At 43.0% G+C, this 17,411-nt stretch overlaps 1 protein-coding gene across 3 annotated transcripts in view; it reads right to left on the bottom strand.

Annotated features, from left to right (window-relative positions):
- Positions 1-17,411, bottom strand: part of LLGL2 (lethal giant larvae homolog 2 (Drosophila)) — a 37,235-nt gene that overhangs the window by 19,168 nt on the left and 656 nt on the right. The window contains exons 1-4 of one of the 3 annotated variants that reach the window (XM_014952537.1): positions 9,930-10,218; positions 9,634-9,741; positions 2,850-2,947; positions 1,778-1,859 (exon numbers count right to left, since the gene is read on the bottom strand). In XM_014952537.1, the coding sequence (XP_014808023.1) occupies positions 1,778-1,859; positions 2,850-2,947; positions 9,634-9,741; positions 9,930-10,010 (369 nt within the window). In that variant the 5' untranslated portion in view covers positions 10,011-10,218. Of the gene's footprint in view, positions 1-390; positions 473-1,777; positions 1,860-2,849; positions 2,948-9,633; positions 9,742-9,929; positions 10,219-17,411 lie in introns of those variants that run through there. The other 2 variants (XM_014952548.1, XM_014952556.1) reach the window with 2 other exon arrangements.

Below are 17,411 nucleotides of genomic sequence, written 5' to 3'. Positions count from 1 at the left end.
AAAATAATTAAATCAGTTCAGCAGCAGCTACTGTTCTATCTCTTCTGCAGAAGAAAGACCACCCAGTCCTGCTGAAAGAATAGGGGCTGCACATGGAAAAGGAAATTCTCGGTTTTGCGGCAGATTGCCCGAACTATTTTGGCCTTATTACCATTCCCAATATGTTGCTTGAGATAAATGACTAACAAACAATAATGCCACTCCTAAGTTTTACCAAGCATCTCCACAGCAACAAGTGCTGCTGAGAGCACAAAATACACTGGGATAAGCTTTCCTGGCCAAGCAACATTTGAATATACTTGGTAATAGGAGCCCAGTTACCTGGAACAAACTCAACACCTGTTTAGAGGAGGTCTGCATGAGTCACAGAGGGACTGAAAATACACTTACCTGATCAGGTATAAAGTGAATCTGCATTACAGTATTGTTTTCTTCATGTAAACCCATGAACTCCACCCCAGGAGCACCATATCTGAAGAGATTGTTGAGGATCTACAGTATTTAAGATGACCCACAGCTACAATTAATTGATAAGAAGCTTGCTAGCAAGCAAGATGAAAAGAGATTAGTTTGAAACCACGTTTTACTGTTAGCGATCTGAACTGAAAAGAACCAATCCAAATCTACTTTGATTTTATATGCTTGTGGCCTGTTACACACACTCCAGGAGAAACATGGCAGTTTACTTCATCCTTTGAGCATATGCAGAAGAGGTGCCCGGACCCTGTTTTTTCTCAGGGATGTTTAGTGGTTTCCCAGACACTACAATCCTGCTTAACTAATTTGTAACCAAGAGACAGATGGCTGCCGCCCGCATGCGGAGTCCAGCCTCTGAACACAAACACCACTGGGAATGAATGATTAAGCAGGCAGAGAGAGCACCAACTTTTCCTTTCTGGGCTGAGTGATGTGCCTGTTTTACAGCTTGCCTAACTGGTACTGTGCCATTGGAATCACCTCAGTGCCTCACATATACATAAAAATCAGGCTGGACGTCATTAGCTAAAAAAATAAAAAGTCACCACCTTCAAAGTTCAGATCTTTAATGCCTGGATGGTGAAAAACTCGAGAAGCTGAAAGCATTTATGAGTTCAGTTTTAAGAATTGCTTTTAAAAAAAAAAAAAAGGAACCCTGCCCCAAATATTTAAACAAGCCTGGAATTTACAACATGAAGGATTGCTAAACTTAGGCCTGGTCTAGTCTGACCTTCTGCATAGCAAGAGCAAAGACTCTTGACTAGTATCTGCATCAGCTCAGCTTCTGTTTGAGCTACAGATCAGCTCTTAGCAAGATAACCCCATTCCGATCAGAAGATTCAATACCCCTAAACACAAAGGCAACAAGCTCAACAGCCGGTGAGGTTAGCAGTGCTGTTCTGAACTCATGAAAATAATTAAATCAGTTCAGCAGCAGCTACTGTTCTATCTCTTCTGCAGAAGAAAGACCACCCAGTCCTGCTGAAAGAATAGGGGCTGCACATGGAAAAGGAAATTCTCGGTTTTGCGGCAGATTGCCCGAACTATTTTGGCCTTATTACCATTCCCAATATGTTGCTTGAGATAAATGACTAACAAACAATAATGCCACTCCTAAGTTTTACCAAGCATCTCCACAGCAACAAGTGCTGCTGAGAGCACAAAATACACTGGGATAAGCCTTCCTGGCCAAGCAACATTTGAATATACTTGGTAATAGGAGCCCAGTTACCTGGAACAAACTCAACACCTGTTTAGAGGAGGTCTGCATGAGTCACAGAGGGACTGAAAATACACTTACCTGATCAGGTATAAAGTGAATCTGCATTACAGTATTGTTTTCTTCATGTAAACCCATGAACTCCACCCCAGGAGCACCATATCTGAAGAGATTGTTGAGGATCTACAGTATTTAAGATGACCCACAGCTACAATTAATTGATAAGAAGCTTGCTAGCAAGCAAGATGAAAAGAGATTAGTTTGAAACCACGTTTTACTGTTAGCGATCTGAACTGAAAAGAACCAATCCAAATCTACTTTGATTTTATATGCTTGTGGCCTGTTACACACACTCCAGGAGAAACATGGCAGTTTACTTCATCCTTTGAGCATATGCAGAAGAGGTGCCCGGACCCTGTTTTTTCTCAGGGATGTTTAGTGGTTTCCCAGACACTACAATCCTGCTTAACTAATTTGTAACCAAGAGACAGATGGCTGCCGCCCGCATGCGGAGTCCAGCCTCTGAACACAAACACCACTGGGAATGAATGATTAAGCAGGCAGAGAGAGCACCAACTTTTCCTTTCTGGGCTGAGTGATGTGCCTGTTTTACAGCTTGCCTAACTGGTACTGTGCCATTGGAATCACCTCAGTGCCTCACATATACATAAAAATCAGGCTGGACGTCATTAGCTAAAAAAATAAAAAGTCACCACCTTCAAAGTTCAGATCTTTAATGCCTGGATGGTGAAAAACTCGAGAAGCTGAAAGCATTTATGAGTTCAGTTTTAAGAATTGCTTTTAAAAAAAAAAAAAAGGAACCCTGCCCCAAATATTTAAACAAGCCTGGAATTTACAACATGAAGGATTGCTAAACTTAGGCCTGGTCTAGTCTGACCTTCTGCATAGCAAGAGCAAAGACTCTTGACTAGTATCTGCATCAGCTCAGCTTCTGTTTGAGCTACAGATCAGCTCTTAGCAAGATAACCCCATTCCGATCAGATTCAAATCACTCCAAACCTAGGCAAACTCTTCCAATGTTCCAAAACCCCTTGACCGCAAATTTATACTTAGTCTAACTTTTTACAGTGTCTTCAAAGATGCATATTCTGATGCGTCAGAGAAATTTAGCCACATTTGTTCAAAAGAATACAGTTTGATGGCTCCCGATCGCGTTCCAATGGCCATGAGGCGGAGAAATGGGCTATAGCCCAGTGCACTGGGTTGATGGGGAAATCCATGTTCCACGGTCTGGTAGAGAGAAAGAAAAATCATGATCAACAGCATGTTTCATGGGCATTGTTGTATACAGCTAAAAATCAGAAGTTAAATATGGCATGTTAGTCAGAAATAGAGCACTTAATGGCAGCTTTTTCTGTTGAAAAGTGTTCAAACACAGGTTACATTTGCTGAACAACAGTCTAAGGATGAGCCTATTCCAAGAACTCCTGGCTCCGCAGCCAGGATATGCAGAAGTGTAACAGAAATGAAAGAGAAATATTTTGAAAACAGTAACACGAGCAGCTCTTTATGTTAAGATTATAAATAACTCTGCATAAGCACTGCTCGCTCAGTCACCACAATACTCTCCATCACTCCACATCAACTTTACTTCTGTAAACCAACTGCTCAGCACATTTCAAAGTCTGACACAAAACCAGCATATTGTAAGGTCAGCTTTATCTGCCAAATTCCACACAGGTCAGCCTTCATGACCTCCTCCTGTTGATTGACATCGAGAAATGGTGCAAAGCTATGAAGAACTATTGAGTGAACATCAGTGCTCATCAAGAAAACTAAACAGATCTCCCCTGTGGGGCAGTCAGGAAAACTAATGTAGCTGAAATCCATTTTCCAGAGGTAGCACAAGGAACACTGGAATTTAACGAGAGCAGGAACCTGCTAGGGCACCTCAGACTAATTCAAAGCCATTTGCTAATAAAGAGATGTCAGTCACTATCGTGGGCAGTATATTATCTGCCAAATTCCACACAGGTCAGCCTTCATGACCTCCTCCTGTTGATTGACATCGAGAAATGGTGCAAAGCTATGAAGAACTATTGAGTGAACATCAGTGCTCATCAAGAAAACTAAACAGATCTCCCCTGTGGGGCAGTCAGGAAAACTAATGTAGCTGAAATCCATTTTCCAGAGGTAGCACAAGGAAGACTGGAATTTAACGAGAGCAGGAACCTGCTAGGGCACCTCAGACTAATTCAAAGCCATTTGCTAATAAAGAGATGTCAGTCACTATCATGGGCAGTATGTTGCTTGGCCTTTAGTGGCTTCCCTAAAGTAGAATTTACGCTGCACTAAGAGGAACATTTGGAGCATGTTGTACCCACCACGCTTAGCACAGCAAATATATGTACACACTATGGAATATACATCTATATACACACTACATTCTGCCATACTTACAGGATGCAACCAAGCTGCTTGTAAAAGTTTTTAGAAGTGCTAATGTACAGCTATTATCATTGTTTAAACAAAACAACTATGCATGAGTGTTCAATAACATACAGGCATGTAAAGAGGGATTTGTGTGCCCAAAGAGTAATAGGGCTACTTCCCGGAAAACCTTGTCATCCTTACAGTCCCAGCTTCTGGAAAATATGTTCTTCTAAGGCAAGCTGGTCAGCTGCAGAATAGGAATTTGTTACAAAACAGCCTGAAAACACTCATGAAAAAAAAAAAAAAAGAAAGAAAAAAGAAACAGCAGCAAAGAACCTTCCATCTATTCCATCTACAGAAGTAAGCACTTGCATCTCACTCCCATCCTCATTTCCATCATGTCCTCGAGACAGCTACCACATCACTTGGCTTTATGGTTTATTCAACCTAAAAGTAACACCTGGACTTTATTTCCTGCATAGTGATTTCCCAACTTAATCCCTTGCAGGAGAATCAAAAAAAGCCAGTTTCATTTCTGTGGTCAGGCCATGAGCCTGAGGTGCTCCCAGCTGCTACAAAGTAGTTTAATGCCTTTTACTGGTCCTGCTCAAAAACACAGGCATAGGAGGATATGGCTGACTCCATAGTCTGCCAGACTGCTTCAGTTTTAGCCATTTACTCACAATTCATAAATTTTAAAAATAGATGTCCTTCCTCTAAATCATCAGTTACCCCAGTCTGAGGTCTATTAGAGGAAGATGAGCCATTTTAAGAGACAAAATTGGAAATACTGAAGCATTTCCAAATTTTCTGCTTGCCAACTCATAAGACTGGGCAAAGGAGTAGTTACTCATTTTTAACCTTTTATAGGTAGTAAACTGAGATTAGTGCTACTGGCTCTCCAAGACCACTGAGTTTATTTCCCTTTATGATAACTTAATATCCAGCCTTACTTCTTAATATTCCAAAAAGGTGAGTTAAGTATTAAGTTTGTATTATTAAAAATAAATTTGAGAAGTCAATCTTTTTAACATCACCCTTGAAGTTGTTGCAAACCAACCTTTGCTTAGCTACACATATAAAACTTCCTAGAGGAGAGTTTATGAAATTAGGAACTTATCTATGGACCCAGAATTGAAACAGGGCCGTTTTCTAATCCAGCAGAGGCAAAGAGGAATTTCTCTGTACCGTGACAGCTACTGAGACAACACAGAAAAGCTTCCTAGTTGTCAAAGTTGTGGGAGTATGAAGTAGATTATACAATTCTGGGAAGAACATTCAAGGTGACATGTTACCTTATCAACAAATCAGACATTTAATTGAATTGAACATAGGGCAGTAGACACCTTTCCACCCATCCCCAAAAGAAATTGAAGAACTTTTTAGGGAAACACCAGTGTAACTCCGCTGTTAGCTTTGGTTTCAACTTGTTCACAGTCACTACACTGTCACGTCATCAGCACAACTAGGTGCTATTTTCAATGAAATATCAATTGAGATTTCTTCCAGCCCAGAAGAGAAGGCTTTAGCCACAATTCTCATAATAGAAAACCATGACTTACACAATACTGTACTCCCTGTTCAGATGCTGTCAATATTAGCCTTAATATTGGCCTAATTATATCTTGGGTTTGATGTGTTAATTTGTCAACACACTAGACAAGTCAATAAAAGCTTTAATTTTCAAGTAGAAGACCTATGACCTGCATAACCAAGCATATACCATTCAGTCCTAATAAAAGGAGGGTGATGTTTTTCCCTAGGTTTTCCTTCTATAGAAAGTTTGAAGTACCCACACATCCCATAGACAAATTTGCCAAAGCTACAGTATCTGTAAACTGTTAGTACCAGAAGGCCACACGCAAAAGCACAGGAAGGGAGTATCCGTAACAACCACGGTGTGTTACACAACCACTTAGGCAGTAAAGTAAATGTGCTAATGGTTTCTGATAGCTTTGAACCCTCAACCAAGGTGCCCATAAGATGTAATGAAGATAACTCCCTCCTGTGTCGTTCAATTATTTCCACAGCCAGGCGAGAAAGGCATTGGAGTGGCTTTTTGGCTGCATTTGACACCACCAGGGCCTGGCATTCACATTCACTACACTGATTACCTAGATCTTTTTTCTTGCACTTATTTACACGCAGTTGTTAAACCACATCAAGTCAGCTTTTCGGCTGCCTGCCCTCCCTCCCCTCTCTTAGGCAGCCTTCATCAGCCAATCCTTTCACCTGCTCAGCAGGTAAACCCAGCAAGGGGGAGCGAGGGGGGAAGAAGGCAGGCAAGGTTACAATGGAGCCTTTCAGAAGAACTGAAATAAGAAACCAGAGTGCCCACAATGTGCCCTTCCTCTTCAAAAGGGCCTTTGTTTCTTGGAGGAAAGGTAGGAGCTTTCGTTTTCATTTTCCTCAGACCACAGATTTGTCATTCTCGGTAAAAGTAAGCCTGATGTCAGCAGCATTAACTAACAGAAATGCTTCATGTCAGTCATATTTACTGCAGGAAAAATGCGGCCAAACTTAACAGTTGTTCCCAGCCCACACTAAAGCTGTGCAGGTGAAATTCAGTGCTGTCTTCCTTCTTTTCATTTCTCTCTGCTTCTCCTCTCAGATTGTTATGACAAAGCAGAGACAAACCCAACCACAGGCAATACAAACCCTGTACCTTTGTTAACGTGTCTTTTGAAGAAACAATGAAGCCTGTACGTGTTAAATCTACTTTGCATAGAGACTAATACAGTATTTAAGGTAAGCTATCCATCACACCTACTAGCAAAGGGTTAGGAAGACTGAAAAGAGGCAAAAAAACACAAAGCCATAAATTAAATGCAATGTTCCCAGTTTGGTAACATTCAGCTGTAAGACAGGCTGGTTCACCTGTGTGTTACCCATCAGCTAGTCTGACAATGCCAGCCTGAACATGTTTGTTCTGCAGGGGTTGGACTGAGCCAAAGGCATCCAAATACTACTTCCAAAAGCAGGATAAACTTAAAGACGACGACTGCCAAGTCCACATACCTTATCCTTCATTCTATCCACTGAGCTAAAAACAGATTCTTGCAACAGGTACACACAAGTATGGGAAGTTCTTACTCATAGAGAGAAACAGATATGCAAAGCTAAGCGACTAGCAGAATTTAGGAAGGTGTTTGTTGAAACAAACACAAGTTTGGGGGCACTTTGAAGAGCTAGTCCAGTGACAAATCAGTCCTTTAAAACCATCTAGACCACCTCTTATCCAGAACAGAAATGCAGGAGGGAAACAGGAAAAAGATTGCAACCTATTGAAAATTGAGGGAGTAAACAAACAAACAAAAAAATCCACCAGCACCAATTAAAAAGACTTTTCAAATTGAAGTCCATTACTAGGTCAGCATGGCCAAACACATTCCATTGTATTAACACTAAACTTGTGTAGAATTATGCATTCATATTCAGCTTCAGTGTAAACAATAAAATGAGGGCAGGAATCCCCAGCACTTTTAAGGTACAGACCTTCCATTTAGTCACCACCAGCATCACAGGGAGTCACACACCGAAGAGGTGCAAATACACTGTGCAATTTCTCTGATCAGCAACTTCATAGTCCCACAAAATATTTCCCAAGCAGGTTCTTAACCAGAGGTGTTTCAAAGATCTCAAATAACAAGTATTTAAGAACTTGCTTACCAGCACTAATGTGCTTGCATTACAGGCACAGGACAAGACAAGGACAGTGCTGGGACAGAAAGTACCACGTTTCTTGGTTCCTTGAAACCACAACCTTCAACAAGTCAGAATTAAGGTCTGACTTACCCCAATCTTCTCAGTTTACCTAGCTGTGAGTAGATGTTTATTTTATCAAAGGGTAGAGGCTTTCAAATGATGCATTATCTCTGGAAATACTGGAATGGGACGCATAAGACTTGGGGAAAAAAAAAAAAGCAGCACTTTATGCAAGAGAAAAGTATAATGAAAAAGATTCTGCTATAATGTAATGGTCTAATGTTGACTCTCTTTCCGATTCTTGTTAGAAAAGAACAAGCTACTGTGGCTTAAAAGTGCAAATGCATTTTGCGAGGCCTTTAATTACCAAGTTGCTAATGAGAGTAAACCATTAGGAAGTGTCCAAAGCAGTCGACTCCCTAGAAACGAGATGCAATTTTTACCTTCAGGACTGAATCAAATGGAGTCACAACTCCTAATGCCAACTTCTAATATATTTGGAAGTTTCCCTCTCCTGCAAAAGCCAGTTCTTTCAACTCTGTTTTGCATCATCCAAATTAGTCTGTCTCTGGCAAGTACAGCTTGGCCAAACTTTCTCATAAGAGAAAAGCATATTCAAGGGAGAGACATCCCTGTAATAGCAAAGGTTTTTTCCAAGGTATATACAATTTTATATCCTTATAAACAATTCTGACCCATCTCTGGGATGTCTTCTGAAGCTGACATTGCATTCAGTTAAATGCAAGCAACTCAACCCTGGCCTTTATTTATTGACATTTTTATTGCATCTGCACCAGCATTTCCTCACAGTAGCAGCAGAAAATAGGCCTGAAGAACCCTTAAGTCCTTTATGTCTCCCCAATAGGAGGAGGGTGATATGCACGGAAATGGTGCGGTTTAGTACCAAATTACATTAAATCATTCATCTCAAACATCCAAAGTTCCACTTTAAGTATGCATCTACACTACAATTTTAATGAATCAAGGAGGTTATTTCCTAGGCTGACTTCATTTATCCATTATACTTCTCAGCAAAATTCCATTTAAGCCTTGGAAGTAGAAAACCTACAAATATATTTCTAATATCCAATGAAGGCCTAAGTAGCCATTAGCCTAGCAATGAATTAATAGCAGGCATTTACAAAGATGAAAGCACTATGTTCCTGGCCAGGGCTCCAAAGAAAAATGCCCAGAGTGTTGGATAGATAGCACAGCCATCGCTGTTTCCTCTTCACAGGGGAAGGAAAAAAACTAGATACGGATTCAGGCTAAGATAATACTAAATTCATTATTAATGGCCATTGTGCTGCCTAGGTGCTACCATATTTCTACCACAGACTTTTAAATTCACATTTAAAAACAGAGGTATACTTATAAACCCAAAGTATAATCACAGACAACTGTGGCTTCAGCTGCATCACAAGCTGTGGCTTATGCGCATCTTTAGAAAAATATTTACTTCCATAGGGGCACTACAAAGACTACCTATAACATAAGTAGTCAGAGCACATCGCAGGACAAACTACAGAACACTCAGAGTATGTAAAAGCTCCATGAAGATCTCTTCTTTCAGCAAGTGCCACTCAACAGCACAACAATATCCTTTTTCTTAAAAACGAAAGCCAGAATTGAGAACATGCTCATGAGCTTGAAGAAAACTAGTCAGGCACATTGGGGAAAAAAAAGGACAGAATTGAAAAGAGAACAAACCACCCCTCCTAAATTTAACTTTTCCACCCACACTTGAGTAGTTTTCCCTTCCCTTTACACTGTGCTGTGGCTCAGGACAGATTTGCCTTGCACGCATACGCCTTGGGAGTTTGAGGAAAGCACCGTACCTTGTTAAACTGGAAAAGGTCACGTTTAAGCCTTTCTCTCACTGGATCATGTCCGGGTCTTAAGAACCTTCTCATCTTCCTTGCTGTAGTATCTTGGCACCAAAAATCCTAACAAAAAAAAAAAGAGCAAAGCCACATAAACAAAAGCAGCCTGAGAAGAGAAGCAAGCAGAAGTAGGTTATTTATTTTGGTTTAGCGGGTAACACAAATCAGCCAGAGCAGAATGAGACAACATCACTATCGAGTAACTAAAACCTGATACCACCACAGAGCGGCATCTCTGATGCAGGACTTACACAATACCATTTCCACAGTGCTACAGCAAACCAGTACAGAAAAGCCAAGAGGATTTTAGAAGTGTTTTTACACTTGGCCATTCTGTGATCGCTTCAGTTGACCTTCTCCAAAGAAGAGGCAAGCAAAACTGCAGCATTTGCATAAACAATTAGACAAACCCAATCTAAAGGCTAACTCCCAGGCTCACAGGCATTATTGACCAGTATCAGTTTTCACCCCAGGTAACCCTCCAGCTATTGAGCTAAAAAGAGAAAGAATCACATTTTCAGCTCGCTCCATGGGTACGGCAGAAAGGGCGCTGTGCTGCCTGCAGGGTAGCTGCATTAATTATTAACTTGCTTTTGTAAAATATCAAGCCTAACTCCCTGCTCAAGGTGGGGGTAGGGGAAGGAAATTTTGCACCTGCAGTTCAATGTGCAGCTTAGAAGCACAAGCCTTTCAGTAAATCTCACTGCCTTGTCTCTCACAGCACCAAGAGGATCCAAGCAGGACAAATTAGACCTGACTTGTAACCTAGCAATCACACTGGGGATACCAGGCTACAGCCTTCTGAGGTAGCTTCTGTACAGCTCAAGAGATTCTTTGTCACATCTCCCCCCTGCAGAGGTGCTAAGTGACAAGTAAAACTCTGCCAACTCAAGAGCAAAGGTTTGAATCACATCCTGACAACTTGCCTTGGGATAAGTGCTCCTGCCTGCCCTGGCCATCTCTCACAAGCTCCAGTTTCCAGTGTACAGAAAGCTCAGCTGTTCATGAAGCAGCTGTTGGACACTCCACTTAGTATTTTATTTTAATGTGTTGGACAGGAAATTATAGCAATTTACAGCTACTCTGTACATGATGCACACGAACAGTGGGGGCCAGAACTTCTAAGGTGTAATGAAGAATCAGTACAGAAATTCTGTAGTAACCCATCATCAGAAGAGGTCCATACACAGGTGCAGCAACACGGGGAGCAGGGGGGAGAAGGCTACTGGCTTTCCCAGAAAAGGACCAGGAGCGCCAAAGGGACTGCCATGTGAACAGAGGGCCTCAGGCCCTTGTTCAAACTGTGGGGCTGGAGAGATTTCATAGCCCGTCTATACAGAGCTAACAAACACGGCGGCTGTCTGTATGTTCCTGCCAATAACCATGGTCTTTGGTTAATGACTGAAATCAGCCAGCCATTCCTGAGGAGCCCGAGTTGTTTTTCAAATGGTTTCTAGCAAGGCCTTACCAGCTGTGAAGGACCAAAAAAAGGAAATGCTATTATAAACAGGATGCTCCATAGCTGTATTTTGAGAAGTCCCTTTAGAAATTCCCTGAGCTAGAACTTGCACCTCTTCAGTGCATTACTCCCCTTTTACCTTTCCTGCTCACACTCTAAAATCTGCAGCCACCTCCACAGTACTGTCCGGAGCTCAGTAAGAGGACTGCAATGCAGCCCTGGCTGAGAGGACCAGCAGATCACATCAGCACCAAGAGCCTGAGTCGCTTAGTCCCCACCTAGAATCACTAGCATCTCCACTCACCACAGAGAAAAGTAGCTCTGAGCAGGCAGCTACAGGCATCTGTGTCCATGAGCCACTGCATCAGCACATGCAGAATGTGCACAAAACCACATATAGCAGGGAACCCCAAAAAGAGGGAAGAATGCAAGTGGAATACATAAACAAGGGAAGTATATCCTTCTACAATGATTTAGGTACTTTAACTGAAGTTTCAAAAATTGTATCAGATCGTAAGTCTTCTTTCACCAGACATTCCTGGGAGAAAGAGTAAATATAGCCTTGTGTAAATATGTCTCTTCAAGTTCACAAAGCTCCAGAGCAGTGAGAAGCTGCTGTGCTATGCAAGGAGAGTGTATCACACCCATGTATAACACCCAGTTTGCCCTTAGCCAGACAAGGAAAGGAAAGTGCCAAAGAGACGCACCCTTTCCCACTGTCAATCAATATCCTGTACCTGTTAAACTAGGCAAACCCACAGAGAAACTCTACTAATTACCCTCGCCACTTTAGAAAAGAGACCTCCTCAGTTCTGCCAGCAGAGACAAACTCACCACTACAAGCAAAGCAAGGGGAAGAGTGGGCTTGATTTCAGAGAGTCCCAACTTTATATTTAACACCCTGCTAGAATGTTTTATCCTGAAATATTAATTGCATCTAGAAGCGTGCTGTTTTAACCTGCTTATGCAAGACATCTAGAATTCACACTCCAGCCCACAACAACTTGCTCAACTGGCTAAGGAGCAGAGTAGTTCAGAATCAAGTAGAAACTCACTTGAAGAAACGTCATCCTGGCAAGCTGATGTGCCCATTACGATCAGACAAGGCAGGCTACACAAGTCATTTCTCATTGACTTGTATCAGGGTTTCACGCCTGACCAAAGAGTTCCTGAGTGGCACAGCATGGGAGATGAGACAAAAAGCAGTTTTGAGGAAAGGCAAAAGAAGAAACAGTGAAGAGAACAGCATCCACTGTAGCACAGATTGTCCAAGCAGAATTATTCTTACAAGTTTACAAGGCTCTTATGAATGAGAATAATTTTCTTTTTAGTACAATGAGCAAGCGCCTTTTCCAATTCTAGAAAAACAAAAAGATTCCACAATCTGTGTAATCTTATCTTCCAGATGCACATTTACATATTAGCAGACCAGTTTCTCTCCCACACACCTTTAGTGTCTTACATAAAACTCCAAGCCCATGTGCTCTGCAGCTATCTGCCAGTCAGCATTAACAACCATATGGTAACAGTTGTGGCTACCAGTAGCCAGAGAGGAATTCTCCAGTAGCCTCTGAAGCCATGCCAGGTCTGCATGTATCTAATGTTCTTATTTTCCAGAGAAACAATTCTTTAGGTTTTCAAAGATGAGTCTCTTACCAGAAACTATGTGCAACATTCTATTCTTCTAAGATGCATTGAGGTCAGCTGTTTATAGGCAACAATAGCCCAAAGCTGAGTCAATCCCAATTGCTCATAGTCAGTACACGGCCACCTGACAGCAAAGCTCAGAGTGCCCTGTACATCAAGCTCCTGGTGCTTCGTTAGCTGAATGCTTAGCTAAATATGATTAGATCCAGCCACGAAACAAAAGCCCTTCACTGTTCACACAGAAAGGCAATGAAAGCACAATCCTGTTTCCAATCACAGACTAAGGAGCAGTTAACATCGAAACCAGATTTCATTCTGGCTTCCTTGCTCAGCTCAGTTCATTTTAGATGCTGAGATTTATGGCAAGTACACGTCTGTCTCGCAACAGACATATTCAACAGAAGGTCAAACGCTTCTTCCTAGGAGAAGCATTAATTGTTCCTCACTGCTATGCGTTAGCAGTCCCACCAGAGCTCCATGTTTTGCTCTGTCTTCATTGCTTTTGCACACAGCAACATGTCTTGATATCCACGCACAGCTTGCTGAGACACTCTGGATTTTCTCCATTAACTAGACACAGGGCTGCAGGAGAATTATCCTTTGTACAAATTTGTTGCAATTTTTGCTTATGTCGTGCCACGATAATGGCATTTCCAGCCAAAAGCATAAGAGAGCCAATGTTGTAAGGCCCAATCACACAAGTTATTCCAGTCTTACAAGATGAAGAAGCCCAGGTCAGAAGTTTTTACTACATAGACAGCATTAAGTGTGGATATGGTCCCACGTTAACCCCACAAACATACCCATAATGAGTTTATTTTGCTCATGTAGGAGAGTTGCAAGGTACCATCTGTGTTCTTCTGGACCCAGGTCAGAAGTTTTTACTACATAGACAGCATTAAGTGTGGATATGGTCCCACGTTAACCCCACAAACATACCCATAATGAGTTTATTTTGCTCATGCAGGAGAGTTGCAAGGTACCATCTGTGTTCTTCCTGGGCAACCTTTACTAAACTTGAAGAGGTTTTCAGTGGGATATAGTCCAACAGCTTTCTTTTCAAAATGCCACTGGGTATCTCAAGAGCTCTTAAATTTTGCCTTGCTTTAGGTCTCCTTTTCATTCCTTCCTCATCAGCCTTTCCTGCTCACAGGTCCTTAAAGGGAGAACTCCTACCTATGCATCTGATAATACTTTATCAACTCTGCTAAAATAAAAGAGGCCTTATCAACAAGCTTTGTTTGAACTACAAGCAGCCAGTGCTCCTATAACAAACAGTCATCGCCATGGCCTTGTCTGAACTAGGTTTCCTCCTGCGGCCAGAAATTTGCATTATTCCTGTTACCAACACACTCAGCAGCAACAGAACAGAGGCCAGATCCAATCTGCTAAAATAAAAGAGGCCTTATCAACAAGCTTTGTTTGAACTACAAGCAGCCAGTGCTCCTATAACAAACAGTCATCGCCATGGCCTTGTCTGAACTAGGTTTCCTCCTGCGGCCAGAAATTTGCATTATTCCTGTTACCAACACACTCAGCAGCAACACAACAGAGGCCAGATCCAACCACAGAATCACGGAATTGTTGGAGTTGGAAGGGACCTTCTAGAGATCCTCTAGTCCAACTCCCTGCCTAAGCAGGACTGCCTATAGCACATCACTCAGGACTGCATCCAGGCAGTTCTTGAAAATCTCCAGAGAAGGGGACTCCACACCCTCCCTGGGCAGCCTGTTCCAGTGCTCTGACACCTTCACCCAAAAGAAGTTCTTCCTCAGATTTGAATGGAACTGCCTATGTCCCAGCTTGTGCCCGTTGCCCCTCGTCCTGTCACTGGGAACCACTGAAAAGAGTCCAGCTCCATCCTCTCTCAAACCACCCTTTAGATACTTGTCAGCACTAATAAGGTCTCCCCTCAGCCTTCTCTTCTCCAGGCTAAAGAGTCGCAGCTCTCTCAGCCTTTTGATGTACAGAAAAAAAACCTATTCCTTAGCACCAAGGATCTCACAACAACAAAAACTGATCAAAGCATCATTTAAACACTAGCTTTATCAAGTTTATTGATTACAGGAGCCATCCGACTCATCAGACATGACTCACTGCAGAATTACAAGTTTAAGAACACTTTTCGCCTGAAATCGATGAAACAACCCCTAGTTATTCTTTAACTGGGCAGCCACTGTAAAGTTCATCTCTACAATCATGCTCAGCTGTAACACACGATCAAAACAGACACTCAAGAAGAAAGCACAAGCCATGCAGAGCAGCAAGAGCAAGGGAAGGAACTGTTGTAGGACGTGGGAAGCTTGGAAGTGTAAGACACCATCCCCCTTCACCAGGAAGATGCTCTAACAACATTAACCTCATAGTTTAACGAGACCATGCAGAGATCTCTCTCACACAACACAGCTGCCAATAACTGCTCCCCCCCCAGCACTCCCAGTTTTATAAACCAGAGAGTGTTCAGATGCACCTTGGAGACAGTAGTCAGGCACCAGCAGAGGCACACCAAAAGATCCGCCTGTTTAAAGGATTTATTTTTGTGAGCTCGGAAAGACAGGCAGTTAAACAAATAACTGAACAGGCTGTGTCAACACAGGTGCCCGCCCTCCCAAAACACAGAAAATAGTAAATAAAAGATCAAAGACAGATTCCCCAAGAACTCTTAGAAAATATTTGAGAGCCAATCATATAAATCAGGCAAGTTCATGTCCTTTCACAGCTTTGTGCTTGGAGTTACCCGAGACCGCCCACTTGCAACGAATTTACTAATTGTGCAAACCTTTTGTGTCATTACGACTCCTATTGTGTTCTCCTTGTCACGGGAGCATGACAACATGAAGTTGCAAAATGCAACAGCAGAACAAAGTCTTTGCACTGACCAACATTACTGCCCATGATGCAAAACTCTTTGTCCACTTCTCCAAAGAAGAATGATTCAAATGGAAGAGCGGCTTGGAACTTTGGAGCAGCATTTTACACCAAACACAGTGGGTCAACAGAGTCAACCAGGAAAGCATTTCCTTCTTAAAGCAACACAAAGAGATCTAGCTAGAAGAAACTTTTAGATGAGAATTGGAGATTCCATAGAATTTCTGCACTGAAATCAAACTTTTAGCTACTACTGGTCCCAGGCTACCAGCAGTATCACTTTTATTGCCATGCTTGAACTGCATTACATTATATATGTTTAAAACCTCTTACTCTTTGAAGTCTCTCAAGCCTCCACGTCAGCCAAGAAAAAAGCCACACCTCTTCCATAAGCAATTCCCTGTACCAGTGACATTACTGTACCAAAAAGCCACTAGAAGATACAGGACTCTCAACTGGTTTAACTCCTTCAACAGTTTTCTTCGCTCAGTAGTTACGGCAGATGTAATTTGTTCAAAACCAAATAAAAGAAGGTCCTCAGCACCATCCTACGAGGGTGTTTGAGAACTCTTCTCCCTTTTCAATACCATAAACTAAACGGAGCCCCTCAGGCAGCTCCAGGCAGCACCGAGCAGGATTAGGGACTGCTCACTACTTGCACAGATCATCCTTGTCCCCTCCGTGGACCAGGCTGCCTTTACAAGGAACGTGCTGGGATGCACGGAGAAGCCTTGGGATGTACCACCGCTTTGCATTCCGCTTGCCAGAAGCACCAGCTTCCCCAGTCAAAACCAAAATCACCAGGCAGCTGCTTTGGGCATTGAGCTTCACCTGGGACTTGGTAAAGCAAGATATTCCAGTTGACTGAAGTGCTCTCGGGTGACTACAAAGAGCAGCGTTCCCCACGGAGTAACACGTTACAACGGACAACTTTTATCACCTCGGTGAAGCTGTCCCCGTAGCTCGTCACCATCCGTAAAGCTTTGTCCGACCCAGAACTCTACTTCAGCCACTCCACACCATTAACAACACTAAATACAAACACACAAACCTTTCTCCAAAGCCAAGGCTAAGCCTCACCTCCAGGAGAGGTGTCAGCAGCCAGCTTGCTCCCATGGCAGGGTGACCTGAGACAAAAGCTAAACAACCCCTTTCTCCTTCACATCTCACCTGTTCGCTGTTTGTTAGAAGGACCGTGCTCCCTCGCCCATCAAGCTCCTACAGCTTTGGGGAGGAAAAAAAAAAACCCAAACCAATAGTAACATGATATATTTAATATGAGCAGGGATTGGAAGGGAAAAAAAAAAAAAGAAGAAAACAAAACACTAACAGTGTGTCCCAAAGGAGACATTGCAACTCTTATTCATCACATCTGCTCCCAGCCAGCGGCAGCAGATGGAGACCTGCAAGGCCAGGTTGCAGGCAGGGACATCTCCCACGGCAGGAGGCGGCGGCAGCAGTGCGAGGGGCCACTCCGGGACGGCTCCCGGGAGCCCCCCGCTCTTGCAGGAGCTCCCGTTACCGGGCCGTGCCCGGGAGCTGAGGGCGAAAGCAGGAAGTTATGGAGCAGGGGCCACCGCCGCGACCTCCGCCAAGAAATCTCGGAAGTTTTACGGGCGGGCCAAGGCCGGTGTCCCGGCGAGCGCTGGGGCACGGGGGGCTCCGGGTGTGGGCAGCCCCAGCGCGGCCGGGCCGGGGCGACAACCGGGCTGGCCGGAGCGGGGCTGCACGGAGAGCCCGGGCACCCGGCGAAGCGGAC

This window comes from Calidris pugnax, unplaced genomic scaffold (assembly GCF_001431845.1).
Source record: "Calidris pugnax isolate Ruff unplaced genomic scaffold, ASM143184v1 scaffold9, whole genome shotgun sequence".
Classification (NCBI taxonomy): domain Eukaryota; kingdom Metazoa; phylum Chordata; class Aves; order Charadriiformes; family Scolopacidae; genus Calidris; species Calidris pugnax.
This window is presented reverse-complemented; position numbering and strand designations above follow the sequence as displayed.